Source organism: Lepus europaeus, chromosome 3 (genome assembly GCF_033115175.1).
Source record: "Lepus europaeus isolate LE1 chromosome 3, mLepTim1.pri, whole genome shotgun sequence".
In the NCBI taxonomy this organism is placed as follows: domain Eukaryota; kingdom Metazoa; phylum Chordata; class Mammalia; order Lagomorpha; family Leporidae; genus Lepus; species Lepus europaeus.
Window position 1 is genome coordinate 60,923,507 of NC_084829.1, and position 17,649 is coordinate 60,941,155.

A 17,649-nucleotide genomic window follows, 5' to 3' on the forward strand; every position below is an offset into this window, starting at 1 on the left:
AAAATTTGATGTTTAGATACAGAGTTGGGATAAAAACATAGTATGGAGGCTTTTAAGGTATGTTTTAATGAAACTATTCCAGACTTTGAAGAAATCACAATATAACTTATATAATGGAAGTGAAGGGAAATCACCTTTATTTGTGTATAGAAGATATTCATATTAGGTAGCTGCTTTCAGGAAATAGCACTTTCAGGTAACTATTAAACATGAAATGGAAAAACTTTCAGGTACATATTCAGAAAAGTTTTTTGTTTGATGTTGCCTAGAGCATCTTAACCTTTGAAACATTGTGGACCCACCAAACCTCCCAAATCTAGAGAAACATACTCTTGCGAACAAATACTATATTATTTGAGAGTTTTCTTACTTTGCTTGTGAATTGAAAACCCTGGGTCTTATTTTTGTTTTTCCAAACAAAATGATTCATTCGTGGGAGGGGGGCTGATGAGAATTTGCCTGAATAAAGCTAGTCCAGACATTGCAGTTAGGGTAAAGAATGGAATGTAAAACATTCTACATAAAGATGTGAAGAAATCAAGTCTCCTTAATGCACAGCAATGGTTTGGTACACAGTACAACACCAAGGGAACAAAGAAGGGTTGCTATTGAGTGTTTAGATGGCACGATTTTTAAAAATGCCCTTGTAAGGGTTGAGTCTCAGTGTTCTAATTTAAAAGAGGACTGTGGTATACTGAGAGAGCTGGCCAAAACCATTCAGTATATTACTTTTAACATCCTCCTTTCTATTGGGGTGTACATTTTTAAAAGAAATTGACAGTTTAGTGATGTCGGTATTACCCAAAATCTGCACAAACTCTTCTAAAAAGTCACTGAAGAACATACCTAAATCCTTCTAAACCTTTCAAGCATACTGTGAATTGCTGTCATAAAAAGGGAGAAGGAAAATGTTACACATGATTATATGAAGTGAGCTTTGTAGCTTTCCTAATACTGGGTTGAGGAATATGTAGTTAAAATTTCTCACCTAAATTGCTGTTTTATATATATATATATATATATATATATATATATTATATATATAAATATATATATAAATCAGATATATATATCTGATTTGCTGTTCAAAAGTAATTTCAGATTCTTTTTAAAAATTTTAAAATAGAAGCTTTGGAAGTCTTACGTCTCATGACCTTGGATTTTCCTGTTGGTTAGAGAGGTTATTTGTTGAAATGCAGTAAACAAAATTTTCATAATGAGATTGGAAATTAAAAATTAAGCTCTATTAAAATCTCCATGTTACAGGATATCAGTATTTGGGGAGACAAATTTATTATCTAAAATATGGTCATTAGTAAGGAAGTCCTTTATACTAAAAAATGTGTAAAGTTCTTCACTTGAATCAGTGCAGTTCTGTGAATCACTGTTTTGAGCTTAAGTTACATAGTTAAGGTGGTAGTGAGAAATAGTTTTTGAGGCTCCATTATGTAGTTACTGAGTAACATTTTTGTTGCTATTAGCTCCTTTTTGTTATTTAAACCATTTGTTAGATAAACACTTCCCAAATTAATGGATGATTTCAGGTCTAGTAATACGGATCTAACTGTTGAAATGTCTTTATCACAGAGGTTTTACCACCTTTATCTCTGAAATATATTGTTCGTTTTGCTTTGTTTTCTTACGGTCTGTACTGTCACTGGTCAGTTTTCCTTTATTTTCATCCTGGTTTTTTGTTTTCTTCCCTCAAGTATTTTCATGTTCACACTAAAGGGGAAATATTTAAAGTCGTAAGAGTTCCATATTCACTGAATATTTTTTAAAGATTTATCTATTTGAAAGATGGAGTTACAGAGAGGCAGAGAGAGAGAGAGAGAGAGAGAGAACGAGAGAGGAGGAGGAGGAGTCTTCCATCTGTTAGTTTACTCCCTAGGAGGAGGAGTCTTCCATCTGCTAGTTTACTCCTAGATGGCTGCACTGATCCAAAGCCAGGAGCTTCCTCCAGGTCTCCCACGCAGGTGCCGGGCCCCAAAGACTTGGGCCATCTTCTACTACTTTCCCAGGCCATAGCAGAAAGCTGGATCGGAAGTGGAGCAGCTGGGACTTGAACTGACACCCACATGGGCTGCTGGCATTGTAGGTAGTGGCTTAACCTGCTTCGCTACAGTGCTCCCTGAATATTCTTTGAAAACTTGCTCTGTGTTGAACAAGGGGAAGAGGTAAAGGTGGAAAACACGCAAAAATCATATTAAAAATAAATGCCTTTTGAAACTGGTAGTTTAAGGACTATATCAGTTTTGTTTTTTTTTGGTTACTTAAACTATTTTATTTATTTCAGGTTTATGGTTGGCTGTGGGAGATGTGATGACTGGTTTCATGGTGATTGTGTTGGGTTAAGTCTGACTCAAGCACAACAAATGGGAGAGGAAGACAAAGAATATGTGTGTGTAAAATGTTGTGCTGAAGAAGATAAAAAGACTGAAATACTAGATCCAGATGTCTTGGAAACCCAGACTACGGTTGAAGTCCATAGTGAAGATAGAACAATGGAATGTGAAAAACTTGGGTTATCAAAGCACACAACAACAAATGACAAAAGCAAATGTATAGATGATACAGTGAAGCACAAGGTCAAAATTTTAAAACGGGTAAGCCTTTTGTTAAAGTGTTGTTATTGAAGAGCTTTTTATGAATGGACTGAGAATTTTGAAGTTTCTCTTAAGGTTTTGGTATTCTAATACACATTTTCAAATTAATTTTCTCCCTAAGAGTGAACAGATTTTTTACAGTTTTCTAAGTATAATGTTGGTGAAACTAGGTAGTAATGTTTGAATATAGTAACATTGTTAGGATATCTTATTTCTCTTGTACTGTTTCTAGTTTAGTCTGATATTTGAATTTCCTGTTGTAGGATATGTCTGTGATCTTGGGTCTTAAGTGTAAATTGTGATTGCTGAATTTTTCTTGAAAAGTTTTTCAGTCCATAAATATCAACCAGTTCTTTAACTGTTCAGCATTGTTTTCAAACGGAAGAGTTATTTTCTGTGTAAAGAAAAGTAATCTTCATTGTTTTTACTTTACCTCCATATTTGCTTGGACCCTTTAATTTAGTAATTTTTGTCTTAACTGTGGATGCTTAAAAGTGTGTTAATTTTTTCTTACATTTTAAACTATCATCTGAAAAAATTTTCTAAATAGAAAAAGCATAACACCACATAAACATTAAATTAAATTGGAATTAATGTATGAAGGACACATTTTATCTGATTAATTTTTTCCTTTTTTCTCTTTCATTATTAGCATTTTTCTGATTGTTGATTTATTCTTTTATAAGGCTGCTAGTGGCAGCAAATGTTTGATAATAGGCAAGTACAGTCATTCAAGAGCCAAAAATTCATTTGAGTTGGAAGGAACCTTGGAAATCTCTTAGACCAGCCATCCTATTAGTATGCTGTATAATATTTTTAGAAAGTGATGATGTAGTTTCTATTTGAAACTCATTGTGAGGGGACACATCTTCCATTTTAGCAGTATTGTCATGGAATTCTTAAGTTTGAGTTGAAATTTACATCCCTGAAAACTTTTCAGTTTGCTAAAGCTTCCCTATTAAAACTAAGGATGGTAATTCAGAATGAAGAACATGAGCATCTTTTCTCCAAAAATCTTCCCTTTTTACAACCACAGTTCCTTTGATACTATTTGTTTGGGAAATCTGAATTAAGTTCCAGTTTGCCAAATCCTTAACACATCCAACATTGTCTTCTAAGGCTTTTTGTAAAACAGCTTCTTTCTTTCTGATATTTACTATTGCTTTGTGGTTTGATATGTTTAGCATCAAAGTAATTGATACTGTTCACCTAAAAGTCCAGTTGGAAACAGTTTATAGCATATCTTTGAGGACTTTTGTTTATCTTTATTATCTTTAATAATTATTATTCATTACCTCATGTGTACAACCTGTTGGCATTTAGAAATATATTACTTAGCTGAGTTATCTCCATTCTAAGACATTATAAAACATTGTTAATGTTTTGTGAAACTGTCTAGTCTCTGCATCAGGAAAGGAATTAAGGTTAGTCATAATTATTAATAAATGTGTGTGCCATTCAAGTGATCCTTTTCTTTTTGATGGTGAACTCTTGAATTCTCTTTAGAGAATCTTGTCTGATGTTAGTTTATAGAGTCTGCATTTCAAATGTCACTTCCTACTCCCAGGTTTTTATTTTCTAAAACATTGCTCATTTATGTTTTATTTATTTGAAAGTTAGAGACAGGTAGAGATTGATCTCCCATCTGCTGGTTCACTCCCCCAGATACAATCAATGGCCAGGGTTGGGGCAGGCCAAAGCCAGTTCCTGGCTAGCCAGGAACTCTGACAACACAACTGGGACTTAAACAGTTGGCACATAATCTGCCTCCAAGAATGCATATAAACAGATAATTGAAATCAGAATTGGAACTGGGATTTGAATCCAGGCATCCCAAGCAATGTGTTAGCCATAGCAGTAAATGCTTGTCCCCTACTTCCTACATTTTTATATTGAACAATTTAAGTTTCTGTTGTATGCCAGTTGTATATATAACATATTGAGGTATATTCCTGGTCTAGGGCAAGTGAAATGGAAGTTAAAGAAATCAGAAAATTTCTCATTTGGAGAAACTCTTTTCATATATTCTGTCTTAAAACGTATGATTATACAAGAGCATTTCAAAAAGCATGTCATGGAAAAATATAATTGAAAGATATGCTTATTTTAGTGCAAAAAACTTGAAATTCATGCATAGTTTTTCATAATACACATTTTCCCCATGAGCTTTTTTTTTTTTTTTAAGATTTATTTATTTATTTGGAAGGCAGAGTTACAGAAAAAGTGGAAGACGCACAGAGATCATCTATCCGTTAATTCACTCCCCAAATGTGCAACAGCTAGTGTTGGACCATGCCGAAGCCAGGAGCCTAGAGCTCCATCTAAGTCTCCCACATGGTTGGCATGGGCCATCCTCTGCTGCTTTCCTGGGCATGTTAGCAGGGAGCTGGATCAGAAGTGGAGCAGCCAGGACTTGAGTCAGCGCCCATATGGGATGTGGGTGTTGTGGGCAGCAGCCTAAGCCACTGTGCACAATGCCACCTCCACTGTGAGCTTTTTGAAGACCCTTCCTATTTCTGCCTATACACAGAATTGTTTCAGCTTTCTTTTCAAGCATATTAAATACATGATGTGATTAATTTCTCCTGAGGGTTTCAGAATGGTAGTTTTACTAGTAATTCTTTGTGAGTTCTAAATTAGGATTAGAGGAGCAGATACCCTGATGGTTTATTCTATCTCATAGAAGTTAAAGTTACCTATTGAGAACTTGATATACTTACTACAGATAAATGTACTTTCATTTTTCTTATATAGTGAAAAAATGTATTTCTCCTTTCTTTTTCTGTGTTCATAACAGCTAACAAAACTCTTATTATATCAGGTTTTATTGGGAACGTGCTGTCCATGTCCTTTATTTCCACTTTGTAAGCTCTATATGTTTTGCAGAAAAATAGATGCTCAATAAATGGATTTTTAATAAAAGAATGAATCTTTTTACAGCTAATCAAGAATTTTTCTTTATTTTAAAAGATTTATTTTATTTGAAGGGCAGAATTATATATAGAGAGACAGAGAGATCGTCCATCCGCTGATTCATTTCCAGATGGCTGCAATGGCTGGAGCTGGGCTTGTCTGAAGCCAGGAGCCAGGAGCTTCTTTTGGGTCTTCCACGGGGTTGCAGGCACCCAAGCACTTGAGCCATCTTCTGCTGCTTTCCCAGGCACATTAGCAGGGAGCTGGATGGGAAGTGGAGCAACTGGGGCTTGAACTGCCCCATAGGTGGCAACTTTACCTGCTATGCCACAGTGCCGGCCCCATCAAGACTTACTTCTGTGTACCTTTTAAAAAATCCACTTAAATATCTACTGGGCTAAAGAATGAAAAGTTTGTTGACTTTATAGGTTGTAACACTAATTAAATTTTTTGTCCATATCCTGTCACTTGATATTTAATGATTGTTTAGTATTTTTCATTTTCATGAATTAAAGTATTTTTCCTAGGAATCTGGTGAAGGCAAAAATTCATCAGATTGTCGAGATAATGAAATAAAAAAGTGGCAGCTAACTCCCCTTCGAAAGATGGGACAACCAGTTTTGCCTCGAAGATCCTCAGAAGAAAAAAGTGAAAAAATACCAAAAGAGTCTACCACTGTTATATGCACAGGAGAAAAAACTTCAAAACCAGGTAGTGAGATTCATGGAAGTTGTTATAAACTTAAATATTTACATCTTGTTTCGTGTACAGATTAGTTGTATATTAGAAAATTTTAAAAAGCATAGCATTTTAATGGCAATACATTTAGTTTAGCTGATTGGCCTTTTAGTTAAAAACTATTCCTCTAAATTCAGGGTATGCAGTAGTGAACTTCCTCATGGTACTTAAATACTAGTGGGAGAAGGCATATAGACAATAAGCTGGCAAGCAAATGATCTGTTATTTTACAGCCCATGAAGAAGAAGTGGAATAATTGGGTAGAGGAGTCAATAGTTGGGGAGAGTGTGGTTAGCTTCTGGTTTAGATGGATGGAGGAAGTAACTTGTGGGATTGGAAGTGCTTTCAAGATTCTTTGGAGGAGGGGCTGGGTAGGGAGTACAGCAAATCTGAAGGCTTCAGAGAGAGGTAAGCTTGGCATTTGAAGAGCAAGAAAGCCATTGCAGGTGACTGGAAGAGTGACCTGCAGAGGGATGGAATGGTGATAGAAGATAAGTTGAGAAAATTTGGTAGTGCTTTTGGGACTATGGCAGAGTTTTGTTTTATTTTGATTATTAGAAGTTTTTAGAAGATTTTCTAGATCTCTTGTTGCTCTGTGGCAGTTCACCTGTAGGAGGGCAGGAGAGAAAGAGTAGACTTAGTAGGAGTCTGAAGCACTACCTTAGGAAAGAAATGATGATAACTTTGATCAGCAGTACAGTAAAGGTGGTGAGAAGTGATTAGATACAGATGTATTTTTTAGTAGCATTAATAGAATTTGCTGATGTAATTGGTATAGGTAGGTAATAGAGAATTTTAGAGATTGATTAGATGAAAAGTTGGTGACATTTATTGAGGTGGAAAAGAAAACAGTTTGGGGAGGAAAATTCAAACATGAGACATCCATATGGAGATATTTGAGTAATACTCTAGCTGATGAATTTGGGACTGAGAGAATCCTTTTGAGACTTCTATATAAATTTGAGATTTATCATTGTTACTAAAAATCATGGATCTTGATATGAACAGCTACAAAGTTCCATAATGATTCTTGTAGAAGCAGAGCCCTTTGGGGAGCATAAGAATTTAGAATTGGGAAGAGGAGGCTTAAGAGATGGCCTATGAAGAAACAGGAGAACTGAGAGTATGGTGGCTTGGAAGCTAGATGAAGTTCAATAATTGTTTCAAATGTCTGGGCATCTAATAAGATGCTCACTGGTTGTTAAGCCTGAGATTTAGCACAGAGGAGATTGGTGACTTTATTGACTAGAATGGTTTTGCTGATAAGGGGGATGAAAACCAACTGGAGTAGCATATGGACAAATGGCAAAGGTAAGGAACTGAAGGCATTTATTACATTTTAACTCTTTGAAGGAATTCTGCTGTTTATGGAAACGGAAATCGTGTGATAGCTGTATCTGGATGAGGAGTTAAGTAGATATTATAACACATTTGTAAGACTAATGGGAGTGACCCAGGAGAGAGCTGGGGGCGGGGAAAAAACAGAGAGAAAGAGGAAGATGATGTAGGAGTATAGGAGGTTGATGTTGTAGTTGAAGTCTGAAATCACTTCACTTGGGGAGAGGTTTGTCACAGAAAGGAGCTCTTCCATTGTAAAGGTAAGGAAGATTATATGTGGTAGGAGGGAGAATTCAGGTACGTTGGATTTGGTAGTAGGAAGATGTATTAGATGACATTTTTGTTTTCTTAGTGAAATAAGAAGTGAACAAACCAATTCAGGTTCGAATTGAGAAGCAGGTATCGTTGGTTTGAGAAGATAGAAAAAGTATGAAATATCTTGAAATGTTGGAGAGCAAATTAACTGAAATCCAGGCAGAAAGGTTTGAGTTAACTACTGAATCTTTTTGGTTATAAAATGAAAATGAAATCTGGTTCCAGTGCTTACTTTGGACCAATTTCTTTTAACCATTTGAATCCTGTTTGAATGAAGCATACGTATTGCTTTCACCAGGGTTGTGTCTTTGTCAACATGAATGTTTAAAGGACAGAGAGAATAAAGGTGTAAGTACGTAATGAAGTGGTTATAGTGCTGGGCTTGTTTTCATTGACTGTGTGGAAAAGTGAGGACAAAAGTGTTACAAATGATATATTGAAGAATTGTTGAAGAGGCAATTCTAGAATTACTAGATAGTTGAATACATCAGAAGTACGGGGATGTTTGACATTGAGATTTTGAAGATGTGTGGGAGTTAGTAATAATAAAATGAAAAACATTTGAAAAACTTAACAAATCAATAATACCAAATACCACTAAAAGCAAGAGATACATCGATTTTGGGGTATTAGTAAGCTTACTAAAATTATTTGCTTACCTAATCAGTTCAGATCAAATTTTCTAAAAAGCTTTTTAAAAAAGTCTATGTGTATATGTAAAAATAACTAGCTCTGAAGGCCATTATTTAACTTATGAAGAGTATATGTATTTTTAGGCAATAGTTTAATTAAATGTCGGTGTCATGAATATTTCAATATGGACTATGGGTTCTGATCTTATTTTTTTTTTTTAAATTATACATGTTTATGGGGTACAGTGGTAATTCTGTACATGTATTCAATGTGTGATGATCAAACCAGGTTAGAACTTCTGTGTCCTTAAACATTAAAAAATTTATTAACACAATAAATGTACCTAGTTATGAGGTAAAGGTGACATTTTAGTTAATCTATGTTAGGGCCAAGTCAGGTCAAGTAATGTGTTTCTCTCCTTATCATTATCTAATCTTATTTATAAATGGGGACTTGTAATTACTCAAATTACTATTTATAAACTTAACATTATTCAGTAAAAAGGAAATTGAAAAAAACTAACAAGTTTTGATATTTATTTAAATTAGGTACTCATGAGAAGCAAGAGATAAAGAAGAAGAAAGTGGAAAAAGGAGTGGCTAATGTGCATCCCCCCGCTGCTACTACTTCCAAGCCTTCTGCGGATCAGATCAGACAAAGTGTCAGACATTCTCTCAAAGACATTCTTATGAAAAGGTAACACATATCATTATTGGAGAATATTGAATACTACTCATTTCTTTGTTTGAGAAATAATGGAATTGTTCTAATTTTAAGACTTACAGACTCAAATTTGAAGGTGCCAGAGGAAAAGGCAGCTAAAGTTGCTACAAAAATTGAAAAAGAGCTTTTCTCTTTCTTTCGGGACACAGATGCTAAATATAAGAACAAATACAGAAGTTTGATGTTCAATCTGAAAGATCCTAAAAACAATGTAAGTGTTTCAATTACATCTGTAGATTTTTATATTTCCCATTTTCCTGAATACATAGGGATTGAAGATAGTAATATAATATACCTATAATTTATTAATAAGAGACTAGAATTACCTCTTTGTTTAGGACATGTAATTTTAATAAAGTCCTTTTGCCACTGAACTGAATTTTGAACTTTGTATAAAGTTTATGCAGTGAGTCTATATTAAAAGACTAAACAAGTGTTGATTTATGTGAATTTCTTTACTGTTGCTTATATAACCCAGCTTATTAAAAATTAATTCATACTTATTCTTCAAAAAGTCTGTTAAGCTAAAATTCATTGTAGTGTATTACTGCTAGTAGTTTAATCCTGCAAATGAATTGTACTGCTTAAAAGACAATAAATTTGATTTAAAATTACCTTAAAATATTTTTGCTTAATTAAATAGAATTTTGGGGCTGCTATTGTGACACAGTGAGTTAAGCCACCTCTTAGGATGTCTGTATCCTATTTCTGAGTGCCTGGTTCAAGTCCTGGCTACTCTGCACTTCTCTCTTAGTTTCCTATTAATGCACATGGGAGACAGTAGATAAGGGCTCAAGTATTGGAATTTCTCCCATCTGTATGGGAGATGCCAGTGGAGTTCCTAGCTCTTGCTTTGGCCTGGCCTAGCCCTACCTGTTGTGGGCATTTAGAGCGTGAACCACCAGATGGAAGATTCTCTCTGTCATTCGGCCTTTCAAATAAATAAAAATATCTTTAAAAAATAAATATAACTTTACTGCTAAATATCTTTTAGCCATGGAGTAAACATTAATCGAACCTTTAGTCTTTTGTTGGGAATTCTAGCTTGGAACTTAAGAAACCTAAAAATATGTGAATGTATGTCAGTGTTAGTGACACACTAAGCAAAAGTGATGCTAATGAAAATTTTAAGTGTTCAGAACAATGATCTCTTTGTGTGACATGTACCTATGTCCACATAAGTGATATAAATTTGTTTAATGGTATTGGCTGCAGTGTTGTCAGCCCACTGTATACTTGGGTTCCAAATCTGCAGATTCAAACAATCTTGGATTACAGTTACTCAAAACAAACAAATAAAAAAAAAATTACTTACCTAAACAATACAGTGTAACAAAATCTATATAATATTTACATTGTGTTACAAGTAGTCTAGAGATAATTTAAAGTATATGGGAGGAGGTGCTGGGTTACATGCAAATACTATGTATGTCCATCCCCACTTTTTTTTTTTTTTAAATATTTGTTTATTTGAAAGATAAAAAGAGAGAGATTTCTTCCATCCGTTGGTTCACTCCCTAAATTGCCACTTCGTCCATGTCTCCAATTGGGTGGCAGGGGCCCATGCACTCGGGCCATCTTCCGCTGCCTTCATAGGCACATTAGCAGGAAGCTGGATGGGAAGTGTTGCAGCTGGGACTTGAACCAGCACCTATATGGGATGCTGGCCCTGTAGGTGGCTTAATCTTTTACAGCACAGTGCCGGCCCCGATGTATGTCATTTTATTTAAGGTACTTTAACATCTGCAGATTTTGATTTCTGAGGTGGATGCTGGAACCAGCCCCTCATATACACTGATGAACAAATGAAAGTGACTTGAGGTATTTTCTTGAAGTGCTACAGCTACTTAAGGGGAATCTGTGTTGGGCAAATAGCTGCCATGTTCAAAGGAATCAGATACTTCTTGAATTATATAATATGAACATTTGTCTTTAGTAATTAAATGAAGGCTTGTTTCCTTTAGGTGTCTTTCTTGCAGCTGGTTCTTTGCTCTGGAGTCCTTTCCAAGTCTATTAGGATTTAAACATGTACAATCTTAATATGGAAGACATTACATTGAATAAAGCCCCTTTATCCAATACCTTGCTGTGCTATAGATTGGTTATTATGGTGGTTAGCTTGTGTTCCTGGGTACACTTAATACAATTTTGGGGTAGGTATTATAATGGTTCCACTATATATGCTTATCCATTATGGGTTGATTTTTATATGAAATGAATGTTTTGCTGCCTTACATAAATTCCTAGAATACAAAGCTGTTACTTATTTTCTATATAGTGATAATATATAAATCATTAAATATTTATAAATCAGGCTTTAAAATTATACACTTATTACAAGTTTCAGTTCAGTAGCTCCTCTTTTTGTTAAATGGTTGTCTCCTTTTTTCACAATTTTGAATCCTTCCAGATATTATTTAAAAAAGTACTGAAAGGAGAGGTAACCCCTGATCATCTTATAAGAATGAATCCAGAAGAATTAGCTTCTAAAGAGTTAGCTGCTTGGCGACGAAGAGAAAACAGACATGTAAGATAATCTATAAATAGTGTTGATTATCAAAATTTTTTTTCTGGCATAGGGGAAAAGTTATACAGAGGTAATTCAACAGAGAATGCACAGTAACACAGTCTTTCTGCCCCGTGCTGCTTCTTATTCTGCATTCTTGTAATTCTGTTGTTTTTATTGGTCTCTGTTTCAAATAAGCACATGCCTCTTTTCTGCACTGAAATTGTGCCTTCATCAGCTTGCTTTCTTGAGGCCATGAATCCAGTTTCTTTCTTTAAAAGATGATTTGCACTTAACAAAGTTGAGATAAATGAGCAGACCCATCTACACCTGCTGTATTTAGTTCTACTCCCAGCTGCCTTTACTATATCTTGATATAATTGCTCAAGTTTTGTTTTGTTTCTGAGACTGTTCAGTTTTTAATTATCATTGTCACTAAGCAGGCTCATTCAGGAGATAGCTAGTAGGGGACTACCAGAATAGTTTTGGTGTTTGAGGAAGCTGCTGGTGTGGGGGAATGAAGGATATGTTTTGAAATGCATATTTTAAATATTTCTTCTAAAATGTTTCTTGTTAGACCATAGAGATGATTGAAAAAGAGCAGAGAGAAGTAGAAAGACGACCAATTACAAAAATAACTCATAAAGGAGAAATAGAAATTGAGAGTGATGCTCCAATGAAAGAACAGGAAGCAGCCATGGAGATTCAGGTAAAGATAAGAGATAAGCTACATTATATAGTTCAAAACATGAAATTTCAGACTTGTATGATGTTCTTAAGGTAGGAAGAAGAATTTATAAAAGCTCATTTACTTTACAGTAGCCTACTTTACTGGTTCAGGGTGTGTGTTTGTGTAGGAATGTTTGGAATACAGACTCTGAATTACGTTCACTTCAGTGTGGGTTGTAGAGGTGCTTGCACTTATTTGATTCTTGGAAGACTTAAAAAATCTGTAGGTTCTTTACAGGAAAACTAATTTGATAGCTGGCACAGCTTTTCTTTTCTTTTCTTTTTTTTTTTTTGGACAGGCAGAGTTAGAAAGGTCTTCCTACTGTTGGTTCATCCCCCAAATGGCTGCTACGGCTGGCGCGCTGCGCTGATCTGAGGCCAGGAGCTAGGTGCTTCCTCCTGGTCTCCCATGCAGGTGCAGGGTCCAAGCACTTGGGCCATTCTCCACTGCACTCCTGGGCCACAGCAGAGAGCTGGACTGGAAGAGGAGCAACCAGGACAGAATCCGGCACCCCTACTGGGACTAGAACCCAGGGTACCGGCGCCAGAGGCAGAGGATTAGCCTAGTGAGCTGTGGTGCTGGCCACAGCTTTTCTTAATTTCAGTTATCACCTAGGAGATAATCTGAAATTTTATCAGAAACCTTGAAGAATGAGAAATGAGTTTTTGCTGTGTTATATCTATTTAATTAATAGATAGCCGTTTTTGTTCTTGTTTATAAGAAGTTGTAATAAAAAGGCTTTGGATAGAAACAGTTTATTTTGGAAAAAATGTCATTGTGAAATGTTAATTGATTTTCATATTTGGTACCAAATTTTATCAGCTAAAGCTAATTTTTACTCTTTCTTATGTTAGGAACCTGCAGCCAACAAGGCATTGGAGAAGCCAGAAGGATCTGAAAAACACAAGGAGGATATTGACTCTATGTCTAAAGATACCACTAGTCAACACAGACAGCATCTTTTTGATCTTAACTGCAAAATTTGCATAGGTAATTGGAAATTTTTCTTTGTAAAGTGTTACATTAATTGCGCAAGAGGGATTCTTCTGTACTATTTGTAATTTATATATGTTTTGTTTTCCCAGTATTGAGGCACCCATAACATTCTTTTTTGAGTAGTTGAATGTTTTCCTATGACTAGTTTCCAGGGTTGAGGTAGTTTGATACTGTAGTGTGATTTACTATCTAGGATTATTTTATGAGCTTTTTAAAGCCCCCTTGAATATGAGTTGAACTTACCAACCCTTGCCAGGATCAGATGCCAAGAATTTAACCATTAGGATAAACATCAGCGATTTGGGTCATTTGTAATGGTACTATCATTTACTAGGTGAGGAGTAAGAGTATTCATATTTTATTGTGTATAACAAAATCAAAATAAATAAGGAATGATTTTTAAAATATTTTTAGAGAAATTTTATGTTCCCAGCAAAATTAGGAGAAAGGGAAAGAGATTTCCCATATACCTCTTGCCCCATATATGCATTATCCTCCCATTTTTAATTCCCCCCATCAGTGCGATAACAGTTGTTAAAACCAGTGACCATGTATTAACACATCATAATCACCCACACTGGCTAGTTTACTTTGGGTTTTACTCTTGATGTACATTCCCCACGTTTAAAGAAGTATACTGTGTCATGTGTCGAGCATTACAGTTTGATAGACAGTATTTTTGCTGCCCTAATTACCCTCTGCTTTGGCTGTTCATCCCTCTTCCTGCCACCCCATTAACATCTGGTTATCACTGGTCTCTATACTGTCTGTAAGTTTTGCCTTTTCCAGAATACCATATAGTTGGAATCATAGAGAATGTGACATTTTCAGATTAGCTTCTTTGACTTAGTAATACACATTAAAGAATCCATCACATCTTTTCAAAGCGTGATTGCTCATTTCTTTCTGATGCTGCATAATTTTCCATTGTCTGCATGTACCATAGTTTATGTATTTACCTACTAAAGGACATTTTTGGTTGCTTCCAAGTTTTGACAATTGTGAAAACATCCAAAATCCTATCTATTTGTTTTATTTTGTTTTTGAGAGAGACATATATAGTACATTAACATTACTTGTTAATTTTTTTTAATCTGCCGTGCAATAGAACCCCAGAACTTCTTACTCTTATCTAGCTATAACATAGTATTCTTCCATCAACTTTTCATTATCTTTTCCTCCTCACTTCATCCCTGTCTCTGGTAACTACTATTACACATACATATATAGATGATGTATTTATTTATTTGAAAGGCAGAGTTACAGAGAGGCAGAGGCAGAGAGGGAGAGTTCTTCCATCGCTGGTTCACTGCTCAAATGGCTGCAACAGCTGGAGCTGGGCCCATCTGAAGCCAGGAGCCAGGAGTTTCTTCTGGGCCTCCCACATGGATGCAGGGTCCCAAGGACTTGGGCCATCTTCCGCTGCTTTCTCAGGCCATAGCAGAGAGCTGGATCAGAGGTGGAGCAGCCAGGACTTTAACCAGCACCCATATGGGCACTGCAGCTGGTGGCTCCACCCACTATGGCACAGTGCTGTCCCCACTAATATTATATTTTAACTTCTGTGAAACTATTTAATATATATATTCCACACGAGTGTCAAGTGGATAGCTGTTTTTCTGTATTTGGCTTATTATATACTTTAATAGTCTCCAGGTTTGTCCATGTTGTGATTGACAAAGATCGACTTTGATACATACCACATTTTATCTTTTTTATTCATTCATCTTTAGATGGATACTTAGGATGCTTTCATTTGTTGGAGAATGTTCATAGTGCTGTAACAGAGTCTCATTCCACTCTCTTCTGGCCTATAAGGTTTTTGTTTAGAAGTCTGTAGTCAAGAACATTAAGACTCTTTATGTGTTATTTGCTTCTTTTTTTTTTTTTTTTTTTACTTTTATTTAATGAATATAAATTTCCAGTATACAGCTTATGGATTACAATGGCTTCCCCTTCCCATAATTTCCCTCCCACCCGCAACCCTCCCCTCTCCCGCTCCCTCTCCCTTTCCATTCACATCAAGATTCATCCTCAATTCTATTTATATACAGAAGATCAATTTAGTATAAATACTTCAACAGTTTGCACCCACATAGAAACACAAAGTGAAACATACTGTTTGAGTACTAGTTATAGCATTAAATCAAAATGTACAGTACATTAAGGACAGAGATCCCACATCAGGAGCAAGCGCACAGTGGCTCCTGTTGTTGACCCAACAAATTGACACTCTAGTTTATGGCGCCAGTAACCACCCTAGGCTGTCGTCATGAGCTGCCAAGGCTATGGAAGCCTTCCAAGTTCCCCGACTCTGATCATATTTAGACAAGGTCATAAAAGACAGGTTGAGGATAGTAACCAATGATCCTAAGAGTGGCCTTAACCAGGTCTGAACAATTATACAGCATTAAGTGGGGAAGAGGACCATCAGTACACACAGGTTGGGAGTAGAGCCATTGGTGGTAGAGTAGAGGTTATGATTACAAAGGAATGAGGCCCAAGTGGACTAGACAGGGTCTAGAACAAAGGACAGAGTCATTATTAGAGGAGCTAAGAAAGGTGCTGTCTAAGCTACAAGTAATTTTTCTGATTGAGAGGCAAATAGAACCTGATAGAAGGGGCTTGATAATAATCTGTTGGGCTTTAGGCCTTGTAAGTTAAGAGGCCCAGACCTATCTATCTCTTCACATGGGGTATATCCTAAGGGAGGTGTGAACCTCCTAGGGGAAGGCACTCTGTTGACTTTCATTACTTGGCTGGCCTGGGAGGAGAGCTGGCCAGGTAAAGGCAGGGGGCATCTCTAACAAGAAATTTACAGTTCTGCCTGCAATGTTATTTGCTTCTTTTCTCTTGAAGCTTTCTATAATCCTCTCTTTGTCTTTAACCTTGTAGAGCTTGATTATGATATATCTTGGGATATACTTGTTTGGGTTGAAACTGACTTGATCTTTGACCTTTCTGTATCTGGCTAGTTGTATGGTTCTCTAGGTTTAGGAGGTTTTCTGTCACAGTCTCTGACTTATACTTTCTAAACCTTTGACATTTTGGAGTCTGCCTTGAAGCTCAATAACTTGGATGTTATTTGGCTTAGTTCTCATAAGCTTTCTTCATTCTTCTTAAATCTTTTTTCTTTTCTCCTCTGTGTTTTTCAAATAACCTATCTTTGAGCTCAGTGACTCTTCTGTTTGATCTATTCTGCTATTGATGCCTTCTGTCACATTTTTACTTCGCTTCATGTACTTTTCAGTTGAAGGATTTCTGCTTGATAATTTTTTTAGTTACTTAACATCTATCAAATCTCTTTTTTAGAATATTGGATCATTTTTCTGTGTTCTTGAATTTCATTGAGTTTCCTTAAAACAGCTCTTTTGAAATCTTCATCTGAGAATTTATAAAATTCATTTCCTAGAGGATTGGTTTCTGGCATCATATTGTGCTCTTTAGGTGAGGTCATGGTTCTCTGCATGTTCTTGATGCTTATTGGTATACAACGTCATCTACAGATCGAGGGATTATAATAAGCTGGCTTTGTTTGTGGTTGTCCTTCAGGAATTCTAGGCCATCTGTTTGTTTTTTCTGAGCCCATGGATACATCTTTTTCAGCAGTAGAAAACAAGACCTAGTCTAGACTGGGGACCTTAAGTTAATACATGAGTGTTAAGTGTGCCTACAAAGAGGGGCAGGATGGGCATTTGGCTTTGCAGTTAAAATGCTGTTTATGACTCTGGCATCGTACATCGGAATGTGGGTTTAGTATTCGCCTCTAGCTCCTGAGTCCAGTTCCCTATTAAGGCAGATTCTGGGAGGCAGTAGTGATGGCTCAAGTATCTGTAATCCTTCCACTCAATGGGAGAGACCTGGATAGAGTTCCTGGCTCCCAGCTTTATCCTTGCCTAGCTCTGGCTGTTGCTGACATTTGAGGGTGTGAAACAGCAGGTGAGAGCTAGTGTATGTCTGTGCTCTTAGTGTCTCAAGTAAGTAAATAAAAGAGAGGATGGCCATTCTGGGTACTGGGAAGGGCATAAATTTGAATTGAATTCACGAAGAAAAATGCATGTGATTTGGTTAAAGACATATTTAGAGATCACATTTTGAAATATATTAGAGCCATTGCTTTTCAAATTTCAGATTGTGACTCAGTAGTAGGG

The 17,649-nt window shown here is 36.0% G+C and overlaps 1 protein-coding gene across 6 annotated transcripts in view; it reads left to right on the plus strand.

The window, feature by feature from the left end:
- PHF3 (PHD finger protein 3) overlaps window positions 1-17,649 on the plus strand; it is an 85,923-nt gene that overhangs the window by 59,040 nt on the left and 9,234 nt on the right. For all 6 annotated transcript variants that reach the window (XM_062186325.1, XM_062186327.1, XM_062186328.1 and 3 more), the window contains 7 exons: window positions 2,297-2,606; window positions 6,047-6,230; window positions 9,092-9,239; window positions 9,321-9,477; window positions 11,677-11,793; window positions 12,350-12,481; window positions 13,357-13,492. In XM_062186325.1, coding sequence (XP_062042309.1) covers window positions 2,297-2,606; window positions 6,047-6,230; window positions 9,092-9,239; window positions 9,321-9,477; window positions 11,677-11,793; window positions 12,350-12,481; window positions 13,357-13,492 — 1,184 coding nt within the window. The remainder of the gene's footprint in view (window positions 1-2,296; window positions 2,607-6,046; window positions 6,231-9,091; window positions 9,240-9,320; window positions 9,478-11,676; window positions 11,794-12,349; window positions 12,482-13,356; window positions 13,493-17,649) is intronic.